The sequence below is a fragment of the Dasypus novemcinctus genome, chromosome 7 (genome assembly GCF_030445035.2).
Source record: "Dasypus novemcinctus isolate mDasNov1 chromosome 7, mDasNov1.1.hap2, whole genome shotgun sequence".
Classification (NCBI taxonomy): domain Eukaryota; kingdom Metazoa; phylum Chordata; class Mammalia; order Cingulata; family Dasypodidae; genus Dasypus; species Dasypus novemcinctus.
In genome coordinates, this window is record NC_080679.1 from 73,015,658 (window position 1) to 73,041,079 (window position 25,422).

Here is a 25,422-nt window from a genome sequence, read left to right on the forward strand (position 1 = left end):
ATGAGTTTGCATATTCTAATTATTATTTATCAGTGTGATCATACAATATTTGTCCTTTTGTATCTGGCTTATTTCACTCATCTTGATGTCTTCAGGGTTCATCAGTGTTGTCCCATGTATCATTACTTCATTCCTTTTTATGGTGGAATAATATTCCATTGTGTGTTTATAACACATTTTGTTTATCCATTCATCAGTTGATAGATAGATACTTGGGTGCTTCATCTTTTGGCAGGTGTGAAAAATGCCACTGTGAGCATCTGTGTGAAAGTATCTGTTCAAATTCCTGCTTTCAGTTCTTTTGGGTATATACCTATAAGTGGGATTGCCAAGTCATATGGTAATTCTATACTTAACTTTCTGAAGAACTGCCAAATTGTCTTCCATAGCAGCCATACCATTTTCCATTCCTGCCAACCATGAATGGGTGTTCCTGTTTTTCCACATCTTCTACAGCACTTGTAATTTTCTGTTTGTTTTTTTTTTTTTAATCATAACCATACTAGTGAGTATGAAATGGTATCTCATTGTGGTTTTAACTTTTATTTCCTTAATTGCTAATGATGTTGAGCATCTTTTCATATGTGTTTTTGGCCCTTCATATGTCTTCTTTGGAGAAATGTCTATTCAAGTTTTTGACCCATTTTTTAATTGGCTTTTTGTTGTTGATTGAAAGACTTAATATCGTCTGTGTATTAATCCTTAACAGATATGTGTTTTCCAAATACTTTCTCCCACCTTGTAGCTTTCCTTTTACCTTCACGATAAAGTCCTGTTAGAAACAATGTTTTTCAGGGTTTTTTTACAATTTTGGGGCTCTGCTATTAGGAAAATATATATTGATAATTGTTATGTCTCCTTTATCAGTAGAGAACAACTAACTGTCTTTGTCCCCCATAACTTTTTTGACTTACAGTCTGTTTTTTTCTGATATTGTTATAACTACCTCAGCTTTCTTTTGGTTACTAAGGTTTATATTTTTTCCATTCTTTTACTTTCAACCTAATTATGTCTTTGAATTTAAGGTGAGTCTCTTTTAGACTTCTATTGTGTTTTTAAATTATCTTGTAATGGTTTTATCAGATGGTAATGAGAGTTGCAGAAGTCCATTGTTTCATTGGGGAGGGAAGGTGATTTTCTAATCATCTCATTCTTTCTGCATTTATTAGGTTAAATTCTTCTACAAAGAATTTTTCTTTCATGAACTATTTGGTTACTGAAATACAGTTCATGAAAAAAAGGCAAAATAAATGCTGACCTTTTGGCTTTGTTTACCAATTTTCAGTTGAGGGCAGAGTTTCTTAATTGTTGGGTTACATGACTGTCTTATATCAAAACTTCTCCTTTGGTATGCTATATACCAGGCTTTCTTTGAATCTCTTATTCCACCTCTATATAGAACCCTGTGGGCTTCAGTTATTTTTAAATATACATCTTTCCTTTTTTTCCTTTTTGTCTGTATAGTATTTGTATTTGTATTTAAATCAGAAAACCTAAGGTTTCCTGGAACATTGTATCTCTGTGAAGTTATTACACAATTTTTATCTTTTATCTTAGTGTTTGATTAGATATATTATTTTGGCATTTAATTTTTTGTTTTTTATTGCGATACAACAAACAGAATAAAATGTATGGTGTAGAGTAAATTCTGCTTTCTTGATATTTTCTTTTTTAAACTGTGATGTTTGTGTACTATTTAAGAAACTTCTGTGTTATCCAAAATCATGAAGACTGTTTCCTATTTTTTTCTCTTTTAAAAACTATCACTCTATCACATTCAGATTTATGATCTGTTGTGACTTAATTTTTGGTATGAAGTGAGATAGGAGTCAAAGTTCATATTTTTTTCATTATGGATATTTACCTGACATAGCATTACAGACTTTTAAAAGTGCTGCAAAAAAGTGAGGCCTGCAAATGCCAGCATTTTGTAAATTTTTTTGGCGACAGACCCTTTTTTCTCTAATAGCTATTAATATTCCTGTAGGATATCATTTTGGAGCCACTGATATGAAGAGTATGAAGGGTTAAATAAACTGGTGTTGAAAGGGGAATAATACTACAATATTAGTCAATTCAAATACTATTGCTATATGAAATATTTAACACCAGTTATTGAGAAGACTATCCTTTTCCCACTGAAATGCAAGAGAACCTTTGATAAATCAGGGAACGTTAGGTGTGGGTATATTTTTGGACACTTTATTCTGTTCCATTGTTCCATATGTTTATATAATAGTCAGCTGATACCAAACTATCTTAATGTAGTTTTAAAATATGGATATCTGGTAATACAATTCCTCTGTCTTGGTTATTGTTCTTCAAGACTGTGTTGTTTATTCTGGGTCTCTTGCATTTCTTTTCAAGTTTTATTATCAGTATACACACATAAAACCTGCTGGGATTTGGGTTGTTAATGTATTTTATCTCTGCTTTGGCAGGAATTGTCATCTTACAAGCTTTGAGTTTTACGTCAATGAACATGCTATATCCTCATTTCTTTAGGTCTTCTTTTTCTTATGGAAAGGTTTTGCTTAATAGATGTTTAAAAAAGAGGATATTATGAATGATTATGTTTATACACTTTAAAATTTAAAGTGGGCAAATTTCTTGAGAACAAAATTGATACAAGAAAAAGAAAAACCCCAAATAGTTTTTAAGTATTGAATTTGTAATTTATGACCTTCCCACCAAGAAAATCCCAAGCTCAGATTGTGTTGCTGATGAATTCCTCCAACATTGAAGGAAGAATTAATACCTGGGAAGCAGACGTGGTTCAACTGATAAAGCGTCTGTCTACTGTATGGAGGGTCCAGGGTTCGACTCCCAGGGCCTCCTGACCCGTATGGTAAGCTGACTCACACGTAGTACTGCTGTGTGCAAGGAGTGCCATGCCATGCAGGGACACCCCTGCATGGGGGTTCCCCACGCCCAAAGTGTGTGCCCCGCAAGGAGAGCCACACCATATGAAAAAAAAACCTAGCCTACCCAGGAGTGGCGCCACACACACGGAGAGCTGACACAGCAAGATGACGGAACAAAAAAAGAGACATAGTTTCCCAGTGCTGCCAGATAATGCAAGCGGATGGAGAAGAACACATAGCGAATCGACACAGAGCGCAAACAACAGGGTATAGGGGAGATAAATAAATCTTAAAAAAAATTTTTTTTAAGAAATAAAAAATAAATACTAATTTTATACAATTTCTTCCAGAGAATACGAAAAAATTAACATGTCCCAACTCCTTTATAAAGTCAACATAACCTTAACACTTAAAGTATGTAGAGGGAAACGGACTTGGCCCAGTGGTTAGGGCGTCCGTCTACCACATGGGAGGTCCGCGGTTCCAACCCCGGGCCTCCTTGACCCATGTGGAGCTGGCCTATGCGCAGTGCTGATGCGTGCAAGGAGTGCCCTGCCACACAGGGGTGTCCCCCGCGTAGGGGAGCCCCATGTGCAAGGAGTGCGCCCGTAAGGAGAGTCTCCCAGCGTGAAAGAAAGTGCAGCCTGCCCAGGAATGGCGCCACCCACACTTCCCATGCCGCTGACGACAACAGAGGCGGACAAAGAAACAAGACGCAGCAAATAGACACAGAGAACAGACAATCGGGGGGGAATTAAATAAATAAATAAATCTTTTTTTTTAAAAAAAGTATGTAGAAATCCAATATTAACAAATAGAATCTGGTACATCATAACCAGGTGGGATTTATTCTACAAATTCAGGTTGGATTATCAACTGAAAATCCTTCAATGTAATTTACCACATTAAAACATTAAAGAACAAAAAATATAATCATCTCGGTAGATGCTGTAAAAGCATTTAATACAGATCAGTACCTATTCATGATTAAAATTCTCAGGACACTAGGAATGGAAGGAAACTTTCTTAATCCAATAAGTGGTTTCTATTAAAAAATCTGCAGCTAACATACTTTTGTTGAATGTGTTCTCCCTGAGTTTGGGAAATATTTTAAAAGACTACAAATAATTCTTAAAATGTGGTCGGAGGATCAGTAAGGATCCCTGAGATCATTTCAGGATAGGTACAAGATGTTATTTGCCTTTTTTCTACTCTTATTCTCTCACAAATGTAGAGTATACTTTCTTTTCTGGAAGCTTCATGACAGTGATAATCACAACAGATTGAATGCAAGAAGCAAATACGAATCCAGCTGACTTTTCTGTTAAACCACACATTAAAGATTTGCAAAAATGTAAAACAATGCCTCTCCCTAAATTTTTTTGAAAAATGTATTTAGTTTTTATAAAAATGTTTTTCTTGTCAATATAAGTTCATTGTTATTTTTTAATAAATTAATATTTTAAGAATTTCTCAGTTTAATTTCTAATGTGGTTAATATTGATAGATAATGCATATAAACAAAAATGTAATGGGTAGGAGTCCTCTGTTTTTAGGAGTGCAAAATATCCTGTGTAAGCACTGCTGGATTTATTCATTGGCAGTTTATACAAATTTCAGTAATAGGCAGTCAGCCAGTCTTAATTTTGCTCATATTTATACATTTACATGCTACTGTGCCTTGGTTTGTAAAAATTTAAGAAGCATTGGAAAGATGATACATCATTCAGATAATTTGCAAATCTGAGGAAATGTTCCAAACAGTGTTACAAGGGACTGTATACATTCTGTTCATGGAATGTATGAGGTCAAGAATTTGGACAGGACACAATGGGATGGCTTTTCTCTGCTTCTTGATGTCTGGGGCCTTAGTTGGGAAGATTCATATGGCTTTTCACAAAATGGTAGATGGAGATAGTGTCTTAAAAGATGGTGGAAAGAGATGCATCATGGCCACATCCCCTCACAGAAGCTTTGAAGAGCCAGCAAGAACTGGCAAAAATTTCTTTCTCGAAGCACCAGAAACAGTTGAAGAACTGTAGTAACAGGGCAAATGCCGAATCAAGAAAAAGACAACTTTTAAAAGCAGTATGATCTCCTGGCACTCTGGCTGGCTTGCTCCTCTGCCACCCTTCACTGAATGATGCGGAGCCAGCCTTTGATCTCTGCACTGGGTCCCTGGTCCCTGTTCCAGAGGGTGCAGAATAATCCTGTGCACGTATTGGGGACATGTATATTTAGCCTACCACCAGGTGGTGGCCTGAAGGACTGATGGTCCTAGACCTTGCCCTGTGTGGAGAAGGTGATTCACTAAGCACTCCTATAGAACTCTGGGAGAGCAGTCAAGTTGTACTGCCTGTAGGACATACAGTACATTACCCAGGACCACAAGGAAACTTTCTTGGGAAGAGGAGACATTTGGAACTAGTTAGAGGGGCAATTTCTAGGGCCACACATGAATGCCCAAGACAAGAGGCATGCATAGAAAAAATCAGAGCGGCTCCTACACTTTTGTTTCGTGCTATTTTCTAAACTCATTGTATAGATACCTTGAAGGAAGGCTCATACGGGTCAATCTGTAAAGACTGGGGAAAGTGTTTTCAGTTTTCCTTTCCTTGTTTTCTTTAATTGTTTTAGTTTTGTTTTGTTAGCTCCTGGCATTCAAGGAAAACTCTGTCATAACTAGTTGAATACAGGCTTGAGGAGCAGACAGCAGATACCTCAGGGTCTAAATTCCATCAATAACAAATTAAAATATAATGTCCACATATCAACTAAAGTTTACAAAACACACAAAGAAATAGAAAGTCATGGCCCAGGCAAAGGAGAAGATTAAAGCATTAGAAACCATCTATGAGAAGGACTAGATCTTAGATGTATCAGACAAAGACTTTAAAAAAAAAAAAAAAAAGGTCCTAAATAGGATCAAAGAGCTAAAGGAAAACATGGAAAATGAATAAAAGGAAATTAGGAAAAATGATAAGATGAACACAGAGTACAAGTAGAGAGATGGAAATTGTAGAAAGGAATGAAACAGAGCTGAAGATCACAATAACGAATTTTAAAATTCCCTAGAGGGCTTCAGTTAAAGAATTGTCAAAAGAAAATTAGAGAACGTGAAGGTAAGGCAATTGAAATTGTTCAGCCTGGGGCTGATCTTGATAGAAGGGCTTAAGCTCTAAAGGAGACCACCAGCTAAAGCAGAGCCAATTAGCAAACACTGTAAAGGGTGCTTTTTGCTTTGATTTGTTTGTTTTGATTAGCTCCTGTCATACAAGAAAAATTCTCATATCACTAGCTAGATACAAACTTGAGGAACAAGCAGCTCAGGGATTCACTCAGCCCTGAGTGAACACTTTAAAATATGAATATGCATAGTGTGCGACAAAAGATTATAAGACAAACAGGAAATGATGGCCCATCCAAAGGAACAAGATAAAAATCCTGAAACCATCAATAAAGAGGACCAGACTTTAGATTTACTTTACAGAGACTTTGAAATAATCCTCAATATGATCGAGGAGATATAGGAAAACATGGAGAAAGAACTAAAGGGTGTGAGGAAAACAATGAATGAACAGTATGGGAATCTCTCTAGAACATACTTTTAACATAAGTTTTTTGAGTTTCATCCATGTTTTTGAATGTGTCAGTTCGTATTTATTGCTAAGTATTCCACTGTCCTCACATTTTAATTCACAGAGTTCAGAATCTCTAATTCCCTTTTTTTTGTCTTGCTGAGTTTCAGTGTAGGTATGACTTAAAAGGATTTAAGATCAGTGTCTTAAGGTCAATAAATAGAGGGAAAAGTTGAAATGCTGTGTCTTGGGAACTATATAGCAAGTCAGAGAGTGTGAGCCAGCAATTTTTTTATTTTTTGAGGTACCAGGACTGAGAATTGAACCTGGAACCTTGTATGTGGGAAGCCAGCACTCAGTCATTTTGACACATTTGCTCCCCTGAGTTGTTTTTTTTTTTTTTTTCTTTCTTTTGTTTGATTTTTTTTTTTTTTTGAGGTACCAGAGGCTGGGGGTTGCACCCAGGACCTCGAATGTGGAAGGTCAGCACTCAACTGCTTGAGCCACATCCACTCCCTTTTTTGTTTTTAGGAAGCACCTGGGACCTCTCATGTGGGTAACAAGACGCTCAATACATATTCGATGATTGAATGACATGGTTGTTAACAAGGAGAATAAAAGAGATAACTTGCCTAAAGGAAAAGAGCTGCAATAAAAAGGAGAGAGATTTGCTACTGTGTGGGATATTACATATTTTAGGCAAGAATTCTGAATCCAAATAAGGTTAAAAGGGTAGCAGATGTGGCTCAAGCGATTGGTCTCCAGTCTACCATATAGGAGGTCCAGAGTTTGATTCCTGGGGCCTCCTGGTGAAGGCAAGCTGACCCATGCAGTGAGCTGGCCTGAAGAGAGAGCTGGCCCATGCGGAGTACTGATCTGTGCAATGTGCAGGCCGGTGCAGGAATGCTGGCGCAAGATGACACAACAAAAAAGAAACACAGAGAAGAGACAATAAGAGACGCAGCAGACCAGGGAGCTAAGGTGGTGCAAGAGATTGAATGCCTCTCTCCCACTATGAAAGGTCCCAGCATCAGTTCCCGGTGCTGCCTAAAGAGAAGACAAGCAGACACAGAACACACAACGAATGGACACAAAAAACAGCAAGTTCAAAACAATAAGGGGTGTGGAGAAAGAAATCTTTAAAAAAAAACCAAACAAACAGGGCTAAAAGGAGAGGTGACCAAGTACTACGCTTACAGTAGTATGCTTAGACTACATAGGCAGATGGAGGACCAAGAGGATGTTTTCTAATATAAATTACGAAACAGGCTACGAGTAGTGATAACAGGTCAAGGTGTTTGTTGAAAGTCTTATAAAAGCACAGCATTAAAAGACTTCCTTAATGCATTATCGATAACTTTAAAAGATCCAGAAAGTGATGAAGGGGAGTATCCTCAATTTTTTAACCAATAATGGAAAAAAATGGTGAAATAAAATAATTGGGATCTTGGGGAAAATGACCATTTTGCACTGAATTCCTTAAAGAGAATATGGCTTTAAGAGGGATGAATTGTTAAAAAAAAAAAATAGGGAAGACATAAAAGCTATTTGATTATGTAGTCTTAATTGTAATTTCAATGACCAAAAAAATTTGCAATTTAAGGAATTCACTGTAACCTTATAGGCAACTTGGCTCACAATTTTTTTTTTTCTTTAGGAGGTACCAGGGATTGAACCTGGGACCTTATATATGTGAAGCAGGTGCTCAACCACTGAGCTACACCTGTTTCTCATAATCTCTTTCAATAGTTATGTATAGAAGCTAGTAGAGGGGAGGGTGCACATAATCCACATGACCAAGAATATTAATGAATAGTGACAGGAACAGTTAAATGCAGAAATACCTGAAACTTGAAAAATTGTAACTGACAATGGGATTTTTTTCAGTTTTTAAGTTTAAAGATTTTGTTTATACATTGACTACTTCTAGTAATTATTACATCCATTATTAGGGAGGAATGATTGAGATTAGATTTTTTTTAAAGAGCTTGATTGTAATAACTTGAAATAAACCAAATGTCCATAAGCATGTGAATGGATAAATAAATTGTAGAAGAATGACCACTACTCAGCATTGAAAAGAAAGTAACTGTTGGTCATGAGACCACTTGGATAAATCTCAGTTATGTGGAATCCAAAGTTTTTACACAATTCTAGAAAATGCAAACCAGTCTTTAGTGACAGAAGGTAGATCAGTGGCTCCCTGGTGAAGGGGAGTAGGGAATTTTTACTGAATTCTTAATTTTGCTTTGGATGTTTGAATAGCATTAAAATGGGGGAAAAAGCAGTGATAAGAATAGAAAAAAGTAAAGATGAATGAATATATGGCTGTTATTATATGAAATGGGATAATATTTAGCCTAGACAAATTATATCTTTGGAAACTGAAAATTTCAACTGTGATTATGAAATTGTTTATAAGGAATCTTTGAAAAATCATGGGAATATATGAAATAATACTGGAGGACTGGGCAGGGGTGATTGTTTGATTTCAAAACAGAAAAAGATGGATTCCAAACACCTATAAGCTTACACTTTTTTTTTTAAGATTTTTAAAAAAAATTTCTCTCCCATTTCCAATCCCTGTTGTCTGTTCTCTGTGTCCATTCGCTGTTGTGTTCTTCTATATCTGTTTGTATTCTTGTCACTGGCACCCAGAATCTGTGTCTCTTTTTGTTGCGACATCTTGCTGTGTCAGCTCTCCGTGTGTGCGGTGCCATTCCTGGGCAGGCTGCACTTTTTTTGCGCTAGGTTGCTCTCCTTACAGGGCACCCCCTTGTGCGTAGGACACCCCTGTGTGGCACGGAACTCCTTGCGCACATCAGCACTGGGTGTGGGCCAGCCCATCACACGGGTCAGGAGGCCCTGGGTTTGAACCTTGGACCTCCCATGTGGTAGGCAGACACCCTAACCGTTGGGCCGAATCCGCTTCCCCCAATGTTTGCGGGCATGCTCAAAAGAAAGCAGGGACTACCATGAATCAATATGGGTTTCCTGAAAATAAGGCATATCAAACTTTTGACAAAGTTTTTGATGGGTAAGGAGAAAACAGCATAAAATAGTAGCAAGAACTTGGAACTTGAAGCCATAGATTGAGGTTCCAGTCACAAATGCTACTAATAAAGGGTGTGATTTTGGGTAAGTAATCAGAAAAGTACACTTTCTGATGGTATCTTTCAAGCTCAGACTAGAAAGATACGTAGAATTTTGAAAAGGAGGGGGGCTATGTAACAAGGAGAAACAGAACAAATTACAGAGCCATGGAATCATGAAACAAACAATAGATATCTTAAATTGGAGTTTGTGAGTAAGATTTGAAAGAGGTTGGAAAGATGGGATTAAAATGGGGATATAAGAAGAGTTTAGATTATGTTCTCTAAGCAGTAGGGACCTATTACAAGTTTATAGCAATCGGGTATTATGATTAAAGCTGTTAAATTTAAGAAGGCTAATAAAGTGGCACTCAGGCTATATTTCATTTAGGAATGTTTTTAGCTACAAGTGTGACTAGTAGTTTAAACAAATAGAGCCTTATATTTCTCAGTAAACCCAAAGATAGACTGTTAAGGCAAATGTTCCAGGCTAGCTGCATTATGGTTCTTTTGGCCTTACCTCATGCTTATTACCCCACCATGGCATGATGGGTTGCTGCAGCTCTAGTCTACTCATCAGCTTTTAAAGCAGTTAAAAGAGACATGTGGTACTAGCTTCATCTTTTTTTTCCCTGTCAGATAAAGGAAAGGTTTTCCTAGAAATTGCACCGCAGACTTTTGGTATCGTATTGGCCAAAATGCATCACATGGGCTACCTTCAGCTTTAAGTAAGAGAGGAGAAAATTGCTCCTCTGTTTTAAAATAAGGGATCTCTTATATAAAGAGGAAGGCAAGAATGACTATTGGAGAGAGGATGTATATGTCTGTTACAGATTGGACAATGAAGGATTGAATGGAACGGGAGGCAGAAGGTAGAAAAGACACAAAAGAACCTATTAAATAGTCCAGCTGAGAAAATTGATAATGAGGATTTGAATTAAAGAAGGAGTGGGTAGGCAAGAGAAGTCTTTTGGTTGGAATATTGCAAAGGCATGATGATTTACTATTTGATAGTTTGCAACAAGCATTTGGAAACCTAGGATTTAGAGAGATCAGAGTTAGAGATAAAGATTTTGTTATGTTAATACTGTCCTCTACTGGAAGGGTAGATCTAATAAGCCTGGGATCTAGTTCTCTTATTTTTATATTACCCTTTGAGTCTTCATTAATACTTTTCACATAGGAAAAGGAATGAAATTGAAAAGAGATTTAAGAGTTTGTTTTTAGACATATTGCTTGCTGGTCGGATATCCAGATAGAAATGTTTGCCTGTAGATAAAAGTATCAGACTAGAACTTACGGCAGTGATTAGGACTATAGATAGAAATTTTGATACCTCATTTCCATAACTACACAGTATGATCCTTGAAAGACTGCTAGTATTTGCTCATTTACTATTTCTCTGAATGAATGAAATTTGTTCAGTTCACTGTAAGTGCTTTTATATAATTGAGCAGGAAGGATATAGCCTGATATATAGGGTTCCTAGCCTTCTGTAGGTGCAAAATCTGAATGTTAAATGTTTATCTCTTCTCATAAGAAGAAGATGAAACATAGGGTTTAGCTTTCAATAAACATGTTTTAATTTACATTCAAATAGAGAAGGTGATAAGCTTAGTGAAAATTAAACCGTGACATTTACATTTTAAATTCTTTATTTAAAAATATGTATTATAAAATGTTTAGCTCTTTCTTAAAATTTTATTATAGGCAATACAAGGACCTGTGGAATATGAGTGATGACAAACCCTTTCTATGCACTGCCCCTGGATGTGGCCAGGTAATATATAAATTATTTTAAATCATTTTGTATATTCATATTTAGAATATGTTGTCATTAAATGTATTATTCTCTTATAATGTTTTCTAAAATTTTGGAGTTAAGATGAAATAACCCAGAAAAGTTTGGGGAAGAAATTCTTCTTTTTCCTAAATTTTCATATCTGAGTTTTAGAAAATACAATCTAATTTTGGGGGAAAAAAGTTAGGTCTTGTAATAAAAAGTTAGAAACCCTAGACAGAAAACCAGGGTTTAAAAAGGATATTCCTTTGGCTGAAAATCATTGATAAACTTCCTAATTAGAAGTCAATTATCTTGTATAAAAATTGTTTTATTTACTGAACTCTTCTGAAATTATCTGATATGTACCTCTGACAATATTACTAATGTATTAATGTTCTTAGGTCTAACGTCTTTAATACAAAGCATGCTTGGGAGCAGTTTCAGAACATAATATTTCAGTTTGTATTTTTTATTATTTTTTTATTTTTATGAACTGTGTTCTTTATTCTTTTCTTAAAAGATTTATTTATTTCTTCCTTCCACCTCCCACATTGTTTGCACTTGCTGTCTGCTCTCTCTGTCTGTTCGTTCTGTACTTTCTGTGTCCATCTTCTTTTAGGAGGCATGAGGAACTGAACCTAGGTCCTCCCATGTGGGAGGGAGGCACCCATTCGCTTGAGCCACATCCACTCCCTCCTTGTTGTGTCTCCTCATTGTGTTAGCTTGCTGTCTTGCTCGTTTTCTTTAGGAGGCACAGGAAACCAAACCTGGGATCTCCCATGTGGGAGGTGGGCGCTAAACTGCTTGAGCCACATCCACTTCTATCAGTGTGTTTTATCAGACCATTAAATTATTAATATATTGCTATTGTAATTATCCTAATCTTAAAATAATTATAGACACTTAGGAAGCATGAAAGAATAAATTTGTGTAGTGAAATTACAAAGTACTTCAATATACAGTCTATAAATCATGCATAAGCATTAAAGTGCTTCATTGGTTCTCATTTACTTTTTTAGTTAATATTTTAAATTGAGGTATAATTGATATGCAATAATCTGCACATACTTATAGTGTATAATTTGGTAAGGTTTGACATACATGTATACCCATAAAACTATCTCCACAGTAATCCCTCCTTTCTGATTCTCCATTGTTCCTCTTCTGTAAGCAACCACTGATCTGCTTTCTGTAAATATAGATGAGTTTGCATTTTGCAGAATTTTATGTAAATGGAATCATACAGTATGTTTTGTGTTTTTTTGTTTTGTTTTGTTTTTGAAGTACCAGGGATTGAACCCAGGACCTCATTAGCAGGCCCTCAACCACTCAGCTACATCTACTCCCCAATGAGAACTGTTTTTATTTCATTTGTTTGTTTATTTTTAGGAGGTACCGGGGATCAAACCTGGGACCTCGTATATGGGAATCAGGCACTCAACCACTTGAGCTACATCTGCTTCCCATACAGTATGTATTTTTGTCTGGCTTCTTTCACTTCATATAATTTTTTTTGAGATTTCTGCTTGTAACCAGTAGTTAATCTAGCTCATTGCTGAGTAATATTCCATTATTCCACAATTTGTTTATCCATTCACCTGTTTATGGGCATTAGGTTTATTTCCAGTTTTTACTTATTGCAAGTGAAGTTGTAAACATTCATGTACAAGTCTTTGTATGAATGAATGCTTTTCTTGGGCAAATATCTAAGAGTATAATGGGTGGGATAGATGTATGTTTAACATGTTAGGAAATTACCAAACTGTTTTTCAAAGTGGATGTACCATTTTATAGAACTTTTTTGTAGTTTTCATAGTAGAGTTCTTATATGTCTTTCATTACGGTTATTCTTAAATATATTATCTCTTTGATGCTATTGTAAATTAAATTGTTTTTTAAATTTTTTGTTTGTGTACTCCTAGTTTATAAATACTTGATTTTTGTTTATAAACCTTATATCCTATAAACTATCTGAGTAATTTTAATATGCCTTATGCCTCCATCACCCTGGTTGAAAATGATTGCAACTACATTTTTTTCCTTTAAATGCAAATTAAAATTTTATTTTTATTTGGATTTTTGTTTCCTTAATTAGTTTTACAGAGGTCCAGACAGTATTATTCAAGTAGCAGATCATGTTATGGGCATTGATGGATTATGAAATCAATTTAGTGGGTCCCAACAAGTATTTTTTTTAAGTGAAATGAAAGAGAAAATACCGGCATGTACCCTACATATTAAACTTAAATATTATTTTGTGAAATGTATTTTAATTATGTGTGTGGAGGGGGGTAATCATATTATGTAACCTTTCTGTGAGTCACTGTGGAAAAAAGTTTGAAAATCATTGCTATAGAATACTTTTTGGTTTATAGTCTTGTGCTGATTTTAAGTAATCTCTGAAGATATATTACACAAAAGAGGACCCATGCTTAAATGATCTGTCCTTTATTTTAAAAGCAATATAGCAAATATTTATGAGGCTAACATTAAAAAAATGTATTTTTCATGGAAAACATCCAAGGGTAAAGAGTCAAGTATAATAGACCCATATGTACTCATCACTTAGCTGCAGTAATTACCAGTATCCCCACATTTTTGGAGAGGGTTGGAGAATTTTAAAGCAAATCTTAGACACCATGTAATTTCATCCGTAATGCTTCAATGTACATATCTTAACTGATAAAGTCTTGTAAAAATGTGTAACTACCATGCCATTACTCATCTAATAGAATTAATAGAAATACCATATTATTTAATAAGTAGTCCATCTTCATAATTCTCCAGTTATGTCAAAGATACCTTGGTATAGTTGGTTCATTTGAATCAATAATCAAAGAATGATCACACATTGCATATGGTTATGTCTCCTAAACTTCTTTTATTCTTTTTTTTTTTAAGATTTATTTTTTATTTATTTCTCTCCCCTTTCCCCCTGTTGTATGCTTTCTGTGTCCATTTGCTGTGTGTTCTTCTGTATCCACTTGGATTCTTGTCATCGGAACCGGGCATCTGTGTCTCTTTCTGTTGCGTCATCTTGCTGCATCAGCTCTCTGTGTGTGTGGTGCCACTCCTGTGCAGGCTGCACTTTTTTGTGTGGGGTGGCTCTCCTTGCAGGGTGCACTCCTTGTGCGTGGGGCTCCCTTACACGGGGGACACCCCTGCGTGGTAGGGCACTCCTTGTGTGCATCAGCACTGCGCGTGGGCCAGCTCCCCACACGGGTCAGGAGGCCCTGGGTTTGAACTCTGGACCTTCCATATGGTAGGCAGAAGCTCTATCCGTTGAGCCAAATCTGCTTCCCTTCTTTTATTCTTAAACAGTGTTCCTCTCCCCTCTTTCTTTTCCTTTTCCTTTTTTTTCCTTTTTAACTACACAAACTGATTGTTTTTCCTGTAGATTATATCCCACGTTCCATTAGCTGTTTGTTTCTTCATGGTGTCATCTAATTCCTGTATTTCCTATAGGCTGCTAATTTAATCTAAAGGCTTATATTAATGTTCATTTTTTGGGGAAGGGGGGAAGAATACTTTAGAGGTGGTACTGTGCTCTTCCTATTACATCGTATCAGGAGGCACATAACATCCAGAGTTCCACTTATAGTTGTGTTAAAGTTGATTAGTGGTTTCTATTAATCTATTAAAAGTTCCTCATCAATCATTTTTCATTTGGTTGTTGGCATCTGTTGATTAGTCATTGCTTAGATCCATATTTCATTAGGAATTGAAAAATCATTTTCTGATTTGATCTTTCCTTCTGCACTTATAGACTGAAATTGTTTCTAAAGAATTTTACTCAACTAGCTGGTCATCCTGAGATACAGGTTGTAAAGAAAAACCAGAACAAACACTTTAATTTTTTCCTCTTTGTCAACTTTCAGAGCAGTGAGTTGGTGCTACAGCTTTCAGTGATGACCATTTGAGGGTTTTTTGGTGAGCTTTTTATTAAAGTAAAAATTGCATGTAGAAAAGTGTACATACAGTAGGTATTTCGCTAGTACAGCTAAATGAACTGGCAATCAGATTAAGAAGTAGACTACTACTAGCATCCTAACACTTTTACCCCTTTTACCCATGTTCCCTTTAATTTCTTCTCTCCACTTAACCTTCACTCTACCACCCCTTCTTTACTAATACCATAGATTAGTTTTACCCTTTTTTGAATTTTATAGAAATGGAATCCTATATTATGTACTCTTGTTTCTGGCTTCTTTTCATTTGATAATATTTTTGTGAAGTTCACCCATGTTGTTATACAATGTAGTTCATTTGTTCTCAATAATAGTTTTCTACTTTGTGAATGGATAACACCTTATTTGTCCATTCAACTACTGATAGACTTTTGGGGAATTTCCAGTTTGAGGCTACGATGAATGTGGACGTTGTTGTTTTGGTTTCTGTTTTTTTAGCTATCCATTTAATCAGTCATTTACTACATGCCTTTCTCTTTTTTTAACTTTTGATTTTAAAATAATTTCTAACTTACAGGACTGGTACAAAAATAATACAGATGAGAGTGGGTGTAGCTCAGTTGTTGAGCATCTGATTCCCATGTATGAAGTCCTGGGTTCAGTCCTAAAAAAAAAAGCAGAAGAAGTTAAAAAATAATAATACAGAGAAACTTCCCCTTCCCAGATACCCAGATTTAATACCTTTAAAATTTTGCCACATTTGTATTTGTCTGTCTCTCTGTGTATCTTATTTCTAACATTTTGAGAGTAAGTTGCACACATCATACTCCTTTACCACTTAATACTATCATGTCTATTTCCTAAAAACAAGGACAGTCACTCTGTGAACCATATTGAGTACAAATATCAAGTGCAAGAAATTTAACAGTAATATAAAGCATGTAGTCTATATTCCAGTTTTTTCAGTTGTCCCAATAATATCCTTTGTGCATTTTCTTTTCTATTAGATCCAGTCCAGGATTATGTATAACATTTAATTGTCATTCTTTCTCTTTTTAATTGTGGTAACTTATATACAACATAAAATTTCCCATCTCAGCCACTTCCAAGCATTTATTTCAGTGGCATTAAACACATTCATAATGTTGTGCTTTAACATCCATTACTAAAACTTTCCATCACCCCAAATAGAGACCCTGCACCCATTTTACATTAACTCCTCGTCTCTGCTCCCCCCACTCCTGGTAACCTATACTTTACTTTCTGTCTGAATTTGTATATTCTAATTATTTTATATAGGTAGAACCATATAATATCTGTCCTTTTGTGTCTGGCTTATTTCACTCAACATCGTATCTTCTAGGTTCAAACATGTATCAGAACTTCATTCCTTTTGATGACTGAGTTTTGTGTGTGTGTGTATTTTTTGTTTATCCATTCCATCTGTGGATGGACACTTGGGTTGCTTCCACCTTTTTGGCTATTGTTAATAATGCTGCTATGGACATGGGTATACAAATAGCTATTTGAATGTCTGCTTTCATTTCTTTTGGGTTGGAAAGTCTTATGGTGAACATAAGCATACTTTTTTGGTGGGTATATACTTAAGACTAGAATTGCTGATACAGGTTATATGTAACTATATTCAACTTTAGTAAATACTGCCAAACTTTTCTAAAATGGTTTTATCAATTTATGTTCCCATCATCAGAGTGTGAGTTCCAGTTGCTCCACATCCTCACCAATACTTTTTTTTTTTAAGGTTTATTTTTTTATGTCGTCGTTCCCCCCCCCGCCCCGCATCGTCTGCTCTCTGTGTCCTTTCACTGTGTGTTCTTCTGTGTCTACTTACATTCTTGTCAGCAGCACTGGGAATCTGTGTCTCTTTTTTGTTAAATTATCTTCCTGCATCAGCTCTCCATGTGTGTGGCACCACTCCTGGGCAGGCTGCACTTTTTTGTGCAGGGTGGCTCTCATTATGGGGCGCACTCCTTGCGTGTGGGGCTCCCCTACGCGGGGGGCACCCCTACATAACACTGGAACTCCTTGCGCGCATCAGCACTGTACAAGAGCCAGCTTACCACAAGGGTCAGGAAGCCCTGGGTTTGAACCCTGGACCTCCCATATCATAGGCGAATGCTCTATCAGTTGAGCCAGTTCCACTTCCCAGCAATACTTGTTATTGTCACCTCTATCTTTTTTTTTCAAAGATTTATTTTTTATTTATCCCCGCCCCCGCCCCTGTTGTCTGTTCTCTGTGGCTATTTGTTGCGTTGTCTTCTTTGTCCACTTCTGTTGTTGTCAGTGGCACAGGAATCTGTGTTTTTTTTGTTGCATCATCTTGCTATGTCAACTTTCCGTGTGTGCAGTGCCATTCCTGGGCATGCTGAACTTCTTTCGCGCTGGGTGGCTCTCCTTACGGGGCACACTCCTTGCGTGCATCAGCACTGCGCGTGGGCCAGCTCCACATGGGTCAAGGAGGTCCGGGGTTTGAACCGCAGACCTCCCATGTGGTAGGCGGATGCCCTATCCACTGGGCCAAGTCCGCTTCCCATGTCACCTCTCTTAATTTAACTTTAGTCATTATGGTGAGGATGTAGTGGTATGTTATTATAATTTAAATTTATATGGTATCTACTGAATAGCAAGGTAAAGATTGGAGTGATTTGGGTTGGGTGCACCTATAGACAGGTTGGTCAATGAATGCCTCTCTGATAAGGTGACATGTGAGCAAAGATATGAAGAAAATGTAGGAGTGTATCATGCACATATTTAGGGGAAGAGTTTTCTGCGCTAAAGGACAGCAGCTGTAAAGACTGAGGAGGCAATGGGTTGAGCGTGTTTAAGAACAGAATAAAGAAATGTACTTCCTCATTTTTTTAAAAAATGTTTTTACTGTTTGTTTGTTTTTTCTCTCCTCTTCCCCCCAACCCCAGTTGTCTGTTCTCTGTGTCTATTTGCTGCGCGTCTTCTTTGTCCGCTTCTGTTGTTGTCAGCGGCACAGGAATCTATGTTTTTTTGCGTTGCTTCATCTTGTTGTGTCAACTCTCTGTGTGTGCAGCACCATTCCTGGGCAGGCTGCACTTTCTTTCACGCTGGGCAGCAATTCTTATGGGGCGCACTCCTTACGGGACACACTCCTTGTGCGAGGGGCTACCGTACACAGGGGACACCCCTGCATGGCAGGACATTCCTTGCGCACATCAGCACTGCGCATGGGCCAGCTCCACATGGGTCAAGGAGGCCCGGGGTTTGAACCGCAGACCTCCCATTGTGGTAGACGGACGCCCTAACCACTGGGTCAAGCTTGCTGCCAGGACTTCCTCATTTTAAAATACCCATTACCAAGTCTTCACTGTTTTATAATTTTTAATACATTGATTGGGTTTTAGCCTGCTCCGAACTATTCTCAGTAAACATTTCCATATTGATCATGATAAAATGAAAGTATAGTCCTGGACAACAAAAGTAATTCACAGTAAGTCTAAAGTTCCCTTGGCTGATGATCATAGGGATAGATTGAGATGATTCTGATATGTCTAATTTTTAAAGTATGCTTAAAATTAGATTTTAAACTCTTTAAGAGTACAGGGCCTTATCTCTTTCTTTAGATCTAAGTCCAATTGTAGACAAAGCTGTTAAGTAGGAGTGGGGGTTCTTGATCACTTCTCCCTTGTTGCAGGCTCTCAGTGGCCTGGTGCTTTCCTCTCTCTGCCATTCCAGCATTTGTTCAACCCACTGGTCTTTATTAATTTATTCTCATTCTTTTTTTTTTTTCTATTGTGAGATTTATTTTAAATGCTTTTATACTTTATAGATGGAGAAATTAAGACACAGACCTGGCTAAGGTTATATAGCACAGGATTGGGAGTCTAAAATATCAGCTCAGATCTACTGATGTTCTCCCCAGTAGTCTTTCACTGGGTCCTACTACTGGAAGGTATCTATATTTCTGTTCTTGGTTTCAAATATGTGTGTAAGTTTTAGACTTTTTTTTCATATAGGGGTAATGCACAGTAATTAAAAATTCCTAAAATCTAGATAAGACGAATGAAGATTATCTATATTCCTACTGCCTAAAAGATCACTGCTTATATTTCAGTAGATCTATTTTCAGACTATTTAAGTTTATACATACAGATATAGGGTTGTTTTTATTAAAAAATGGCATCAAACTATGCCTGATTTTATGTTTTTCATCTCAGATTCATTTGTCAATAAATGCCTGTTAAAAAAAAAAAAGAACAGAATAAAGACTATTGTGGAGCATAAATGATCAGCAAGGAGAATGGTAAGAGAGAGGTCAGAGAGGTAGGAAAAAGGTAGTTCATATCCTGTAGGACTCTATAAACTATGATGATGTATTTGGATTTTATTAAAAGTGCCATGAGAAGGTATTAGTGACCCAAGATATAGGGAGATCATAGGATATAGAGAAAGTACAATGGAGTCAAGAAGTCTGAAACCACAATTCCCAGAATCCTTTGAAACTGAAATTCTGGATATGGTTTTAGGTTTCACCAATCAGATTTACTCTAGATTCTGTACTGACTTCAATGGAGGGAGAAGTAATGCTACTGAAAGCATCTATTCTGCAGGTGTGAACTGAGCAGACACAAAATGATTCTGTATTCCTTGGATTACAGTAGTGTGTTTCTAGAGCCAACATTTGAACAGTGACTTCCTCATTTTCCAGATTCTTGATTGTGGTAAAGCCTTTGTTGGGCCAGTTTTACTGTGTTTTTCTGGGCAACTTTCTTGAAGGTTAAGTTTCAAACAAGCCCTTAATTCCTTATCTTAATTGTTTCCTGTGTAACATAGTTAGAAGGGCTTCTGCTGTCTTGTGTTAGACTCTTTCCTAATACATACGCTGTTTTTAATAAAAACATTACATTTAAGTACTTAAAATTTTTTTTCTCTCCCCTTACCCCCCTCCCCCAATCCAGTTGTCTCCTCTTTGTGTCCATTCCCAGTGTTTTCTTCTATGACGGCTTCTGTCCTTATCAGCGGCACTGGCAATCTGTGTTTTTTTTTTTTAAAGATTTATTTTATTTATTTCTCTCCCCTTCCCCCGCTCCCCGGTTGTCTGTTCTCTGTGTCTGTTTGCTGCGTCTTCTTCGTCCGCTTCTGTTGTTGTTAGTGGTGCAGGAATCTGTGTTTCTTTTTTTGTTGCGTCATCTTGTTGTGTCAGCTCTCCATGTGTGCGGCGCCATTCCTGGGCAGGCTGCACTTTCCTTTGCACTGGGCGGCTCTCCTTACGGGGCATACTGCTTGCGCTTGGGGCTCCCCTACGCGGGGGACACCCCTCCGTGGCACGGCACTCCTTGCACGCATCAGCACTGCGCATGGGCCAGCTCCACACAGGTCAAGGAGGCCCGGGGTTTGAACTGTGGACCCCCCATGTGGTAGACAGATGCCCTAACCACTGGGCCAAGTCTACTTCCCTGTGTTTCTTTTTGTTGCATCATGTTGTTGTGTCAGCTCTCGGTGTGTGCGGCACCATTTTTGGGCAGGCTGCACTTTCTTTCCCGCTGGGCGGCTCTCTTTACGACGAGCACTCCTTGCGCGTGGGGCTCCCCTACATGGGGGACACCCCTGCGTGGCAGGGCACTCCTTGTGCGCATCATCAGCACTGCGCCCGGGCCAAGTCCTCCGCTTCCCTAAGTTGACTTTAATTGAAGAAAAAGAAACTTACTGAATTGCTGAAAATGAGAATATGTGTATATATAAGTGTAGCATAAGAGATTATTTCTTAAAAGATCTATCTAATACTAAAAAATAAGAGAAAACATTAAGAGGTTAGAGTTATTTTTTAGACTGTTTCAATTTATGTGTAGTATCCATCCCTACTGTGAAAAGTGAAGGAATTAACACACTCCTCCACCATCCCTTTCCTGTCTCCTGATGTCTGATAATTATACTATTACTTTTACATTGTCAGGGTTTATAATACTTAACATTTTGTCTTATAACCTACAATTCTCATATTTGTTTAGTTTTCCTTCTATATTTAAATAGTACAGATAGAGAAAAAGAATAAGAACTAAGCATTAAGACACTGTGGTGTTTGGAATTCAGAAAGACTGGTGGTGGAATGTAGCAGCAGTTAATGGAGACAGTTATATCCTGGAAGTCAAGTTGAAATGTGTTTTGAAGAGGGGGGAGAATATAGTCATATAGATGATAGGATAATATGGTAATTCAATATTTATTTATTGGACTTTGAATTATGGAGCTTATTGGAGAACTTGATAGAAATAGGTTAAGTGAAGCAGCAGTGACACTGTGATTAGAGTAGATTCAACAAAGAATGAAAAGAAACAGAAGTGGAAGCAGTATATAAGACATGGTCTTTCTTGGAGTTTACCATAAAGAGAATAGTAAGATACAGCTGGAGGAGGATGTGGGATTGAAGATGGAACTTTTGTTTCATTTTGCTTTGCTTTTTAAGGTGGGAGTGTCACAGAGTATTTGACACTTCAGAGAGAGGAACCATTGCAGGAATGGGGTCCTTAAGTAGGTAAGAGAGAATGGGATATAGTGCTCAAGTGGAAAGACTAGCCTTAGATAGGACCATGGACAGTGTATCCGTAGTAACTGAGAATAAAGAGGAAAAAGTATGGAAGCTTGTTTGTTTTTTTCATTAAAAAATTGTTGAAGTATATCATGCATACATAAGCATACATAAACAATAACTGTATAGTAAAAGTTGTGAACTTATGGAACATGTATAACATTATACAGGGCTCTCATGCCTCACCCTCCCACCAATACCTTGCATTGTTGTGAAACATTTTAACAAATGATCAAAGAGCACCGGCAAAATTACTACTAACCAAAGTATCTTATATTTGGTGTATTTTTCCCCCAACCCACATTATCATTATTATTTTTATATATATTATTCATGTGTGAACATATAAACAATAAATGTATAGTAAAAGTTATGAACTTACTAAGCAAATGTGCATAACATCATACAAGGGTCCCATACGTCAATCCATCACCAATACCTTGCATTGCTGTGAGACACTTGTTACAAATTATGAAAGAATATAGACAAAATCTTATTGCTGACTAGTTCCTGTACAGCACCCTCCACCAATGCACTACATTGTTGTGAAACATTTGTTACAGATTATTAGATAATATCAGCAGACTACATCTACTAACTATGGTCTGTAGCATACATTTGATATATTTTTTCCTAACCCCTATTATTAACGGTATCTCTTTGGCATTGATGCAAGATTATTACAGTATTGCTGTTAATTATACTCTATATAGTACATTAATTGTATTTTTCCCACGTAAAATGCACATATTTGTTCTACTTCATAGAAGGATATTCTTGAATTTGTACTATTAACCACAATTCTTATCCACCTCTGTATTCACTTTTTTATTCAGTCCCTAGGTTATTCTGTAGCCTTCTTTCAATTGACATTAACATCCCTAGGCTACCCTTTCAGCCACATTCCCATTTATAAATCAACTGTGTTAGCTTTACTCAGTGTAATGTATTACTGTCAACTCTATCCATTTTTACACTTTTACAGTCAAGTTAATTAAAACTTCTACATACATTAAGCATCAATACACCTTATCACCCCTCCTCTTATCTCCTAGTAACCTATATAACTCCTCACGTTTATTCTTCATATTTAGTTCATATTAGTAAGACCATGCAATATTTGTCCTTTATTTTTTTATATCATTTATAGATGAACATACATGAACAGTAAGTATATAGTAAAGTTGTTAACTTACAAAGCAAACATGCATAACATCATACAGGAGTCCCATATATCAACCCTCTACCAACACCTTACATTGTCATGAGACACAAATTATGAAAGAATATTATGACAGTCTTACTATTATAGTCCTTATGTTACATTTGGTGTATTTTTCCCCAAACCCACCCTATTATTATTTTTTAAATGTATTTTTATGACAGAGGTTGTAGACTTACAAAATAGTCATGCACATGTGCAAAATTCCCAAACAGCATCCCTCTATCAACACACCACACTGTGGTAGAACATTTATTACAGATTATGAAATAATATCATCTGATTATTTCCAGGTCCATGGCGTGCATTTGGCACAGATTTTCCATATTCTCCCATTATCAACACAGTGTGCTTTTGGCATAGATGCAAGAATATTACATTATTACTGTTAACCACAGTCCATAGGTCACTCCAGTTGTATTTTTCCCATGCTTCTCCACATTCTCACCCCCCTGTGATAGTGATGTACATTTGCTCTAGCTCACAAAGGACTCTTTTGTATCTGTACCATCAACCACAGTTCTCATCAACCTTTGTGTTTACTGTGCTATTCAGTCCCTAGATTATTCTCCAGCATTCTTTCAGTTGGCATTTACATTCCTAGCCTACCATTTTCAGCCATATCCCCGTTTATAAATCAGCTGTTACTATAATGTGTTACCATCAACTCTGTACATTTCTGCACTTTTACAATAAAGCTAATTAAGGTGTGAGATAGGTGTCCTCTTTCCTTCTTTTGGCTATGGGTATCCTTTTGTTGAATGGTCTGTTCTGCCTGAGCTGGGTGGGTTAGAAAGGTTAGTCAGAAATCACTTGACCATACTTGTGAGGGTCTGTTTCTGAACCATCATTTCAGTTCCATTGGTCTATGTGTCTGTCTTTATGCCAGTAACATGCTGTTTTTACCACTGTAGCTAGGTAATTTGATTTAAAGTCCTGAAATGAGAGTCCTCCAACTTTGCTTTTCCTTTTTAAGATGTTTCTGGCGATTCAGAACCCTTCACTCTTCCAAATAAATTTGATAATCATGTTTTGCATTTATTTTAAAAATGCTGGTGAAATTTTTATCAGGATTGCATTGAATCTGTACATCACTTTGAGTAGATTTGACATCTTAATGATATTTAGTCTTCCAATCTGTGAGCATGGAATGTTCTTCCAATTATTTAGGCCTTTTTTGATTTCTTTTAACAATGAGTTGTAGTTTTCTGAACATAAGTGCTGTATGTTGTTGATTATTTCTGAATATTTGGGTCTTATCTGTCGTATTTTATTTTCACCACTCTTTTAACACTTTTAGTAACTTTTATTGATATAATCTTCATTTCTAGGCTCTCTTCCAGGCCTCCCTCTTCCTGTTGTGTCTTTTCAGGCTGTAGCATACCCTTTGGTATTTCTTGCAAAGTCGGTCTCTTGGTTACAAACTCTCAGTTTTTGTTTATCTGTGAATATTCTAAACTCACCCTCATTTTGAAAGACAATCTTGCTGGATATAAGACTCTTGGTTGGAAGTTTTTCTCTTGTGGTATCTTAAATATATCATGCCACTGTCTTCTTGCCTCCATGGTTTCTGGTGAGAAATCAGCACTTAATCTTATTGGGTATCCCTTACATGTTATGCATTGCTTTCCTTTTGCTGCTCTCAGAATTCTCTCTTTGTCTTTGGCATTTGACAGTTTGATTAGTATGTTTCTCAGAATTGGTCTCTTTGGATTTTTTTGGATGGGAGTACATTGTGCTTCTTGGACATGGATATCCATGTCCTTCAATAGGGTTGGGTAATTTTCTACCATTACTTCTTCAAATATTCCTTCTGCCCCTCTTCTCTTCTCCTTCTGAGACACCCATGACAATTATGTTTGCTTCTCTGTTGCTGTTGTTTAGTTCCCTGAAATCTTGTTCAATTTTTTACTTTCTTTTCTTCATCTGTTCTTTTGTATGTTCCCTTTTAGAGGCCATTTCTTCAGGTTTACTAATCCTTTCTTCTGCCTCTTCAAATCTGCTATTATATGATTCCAGTGTGTTTTTTATTTCATTTATTGTGCCTTTCATTCCCATAAGATCGGCTATTTTTCTATGTATGCTTTCAAATTCTTTTTTGTGCTCATCCAGTGTTTTCTTAATACCCTTAATTGCTCTAGCTGTCTCATTGAATTTATTAAGAAGATTTATTTGAACATCTATGATTAGTTGTCTCATCTCCTTTATGTTATCTGGAGGCTTATCTTTTTCCATTATTGGGCTATAACTTCCTGTTTCTTGGTGTGGATTGTAATTTTTGGTGTCTTGCCACCTGGCTTACTAGGGTATTTATTGCTGGTTATGTAGTAGGAGCCCAGGATGTAGTTGGCGCTATAAGTTCGGAGGCTCAACCTGCCCTCATTGCTCCAGGGAAAAATGA

At 36.8% G+C, this 25,422-nt stretch overlaps 1 protein-coding gene across 46 annotated transcripts in view; it reads left to right on the forward strand.

Moving 5' to 3' along the window:
- Positions 1 to 25,422, forward strand: part of ATF2 (activating transcription factor 2) — a 132,983-nt gene that overhangs the window by 27,060 nt on the left and 80,501 nt on the right. For 45 of the 46 annotated variants that reach the window (XM_071216251.1, XM_071216258.1, XM_071216277.1 and 42 more), the window contains one exon: positions 11,245 to 11,314. In XM_071216251.1, the coding sequence (XP_071072352.1) occupies positions 11,245 to 11,314 (70 nt within the window). Of the gene's footprint in view, positions 1 to 11,244; positions 11,315 to 19,042; positions 19,166 to 25,422 lie in introns of those variants that run through there. The other variant, XM_071216261.1, reaches the window with a different exon arrangement.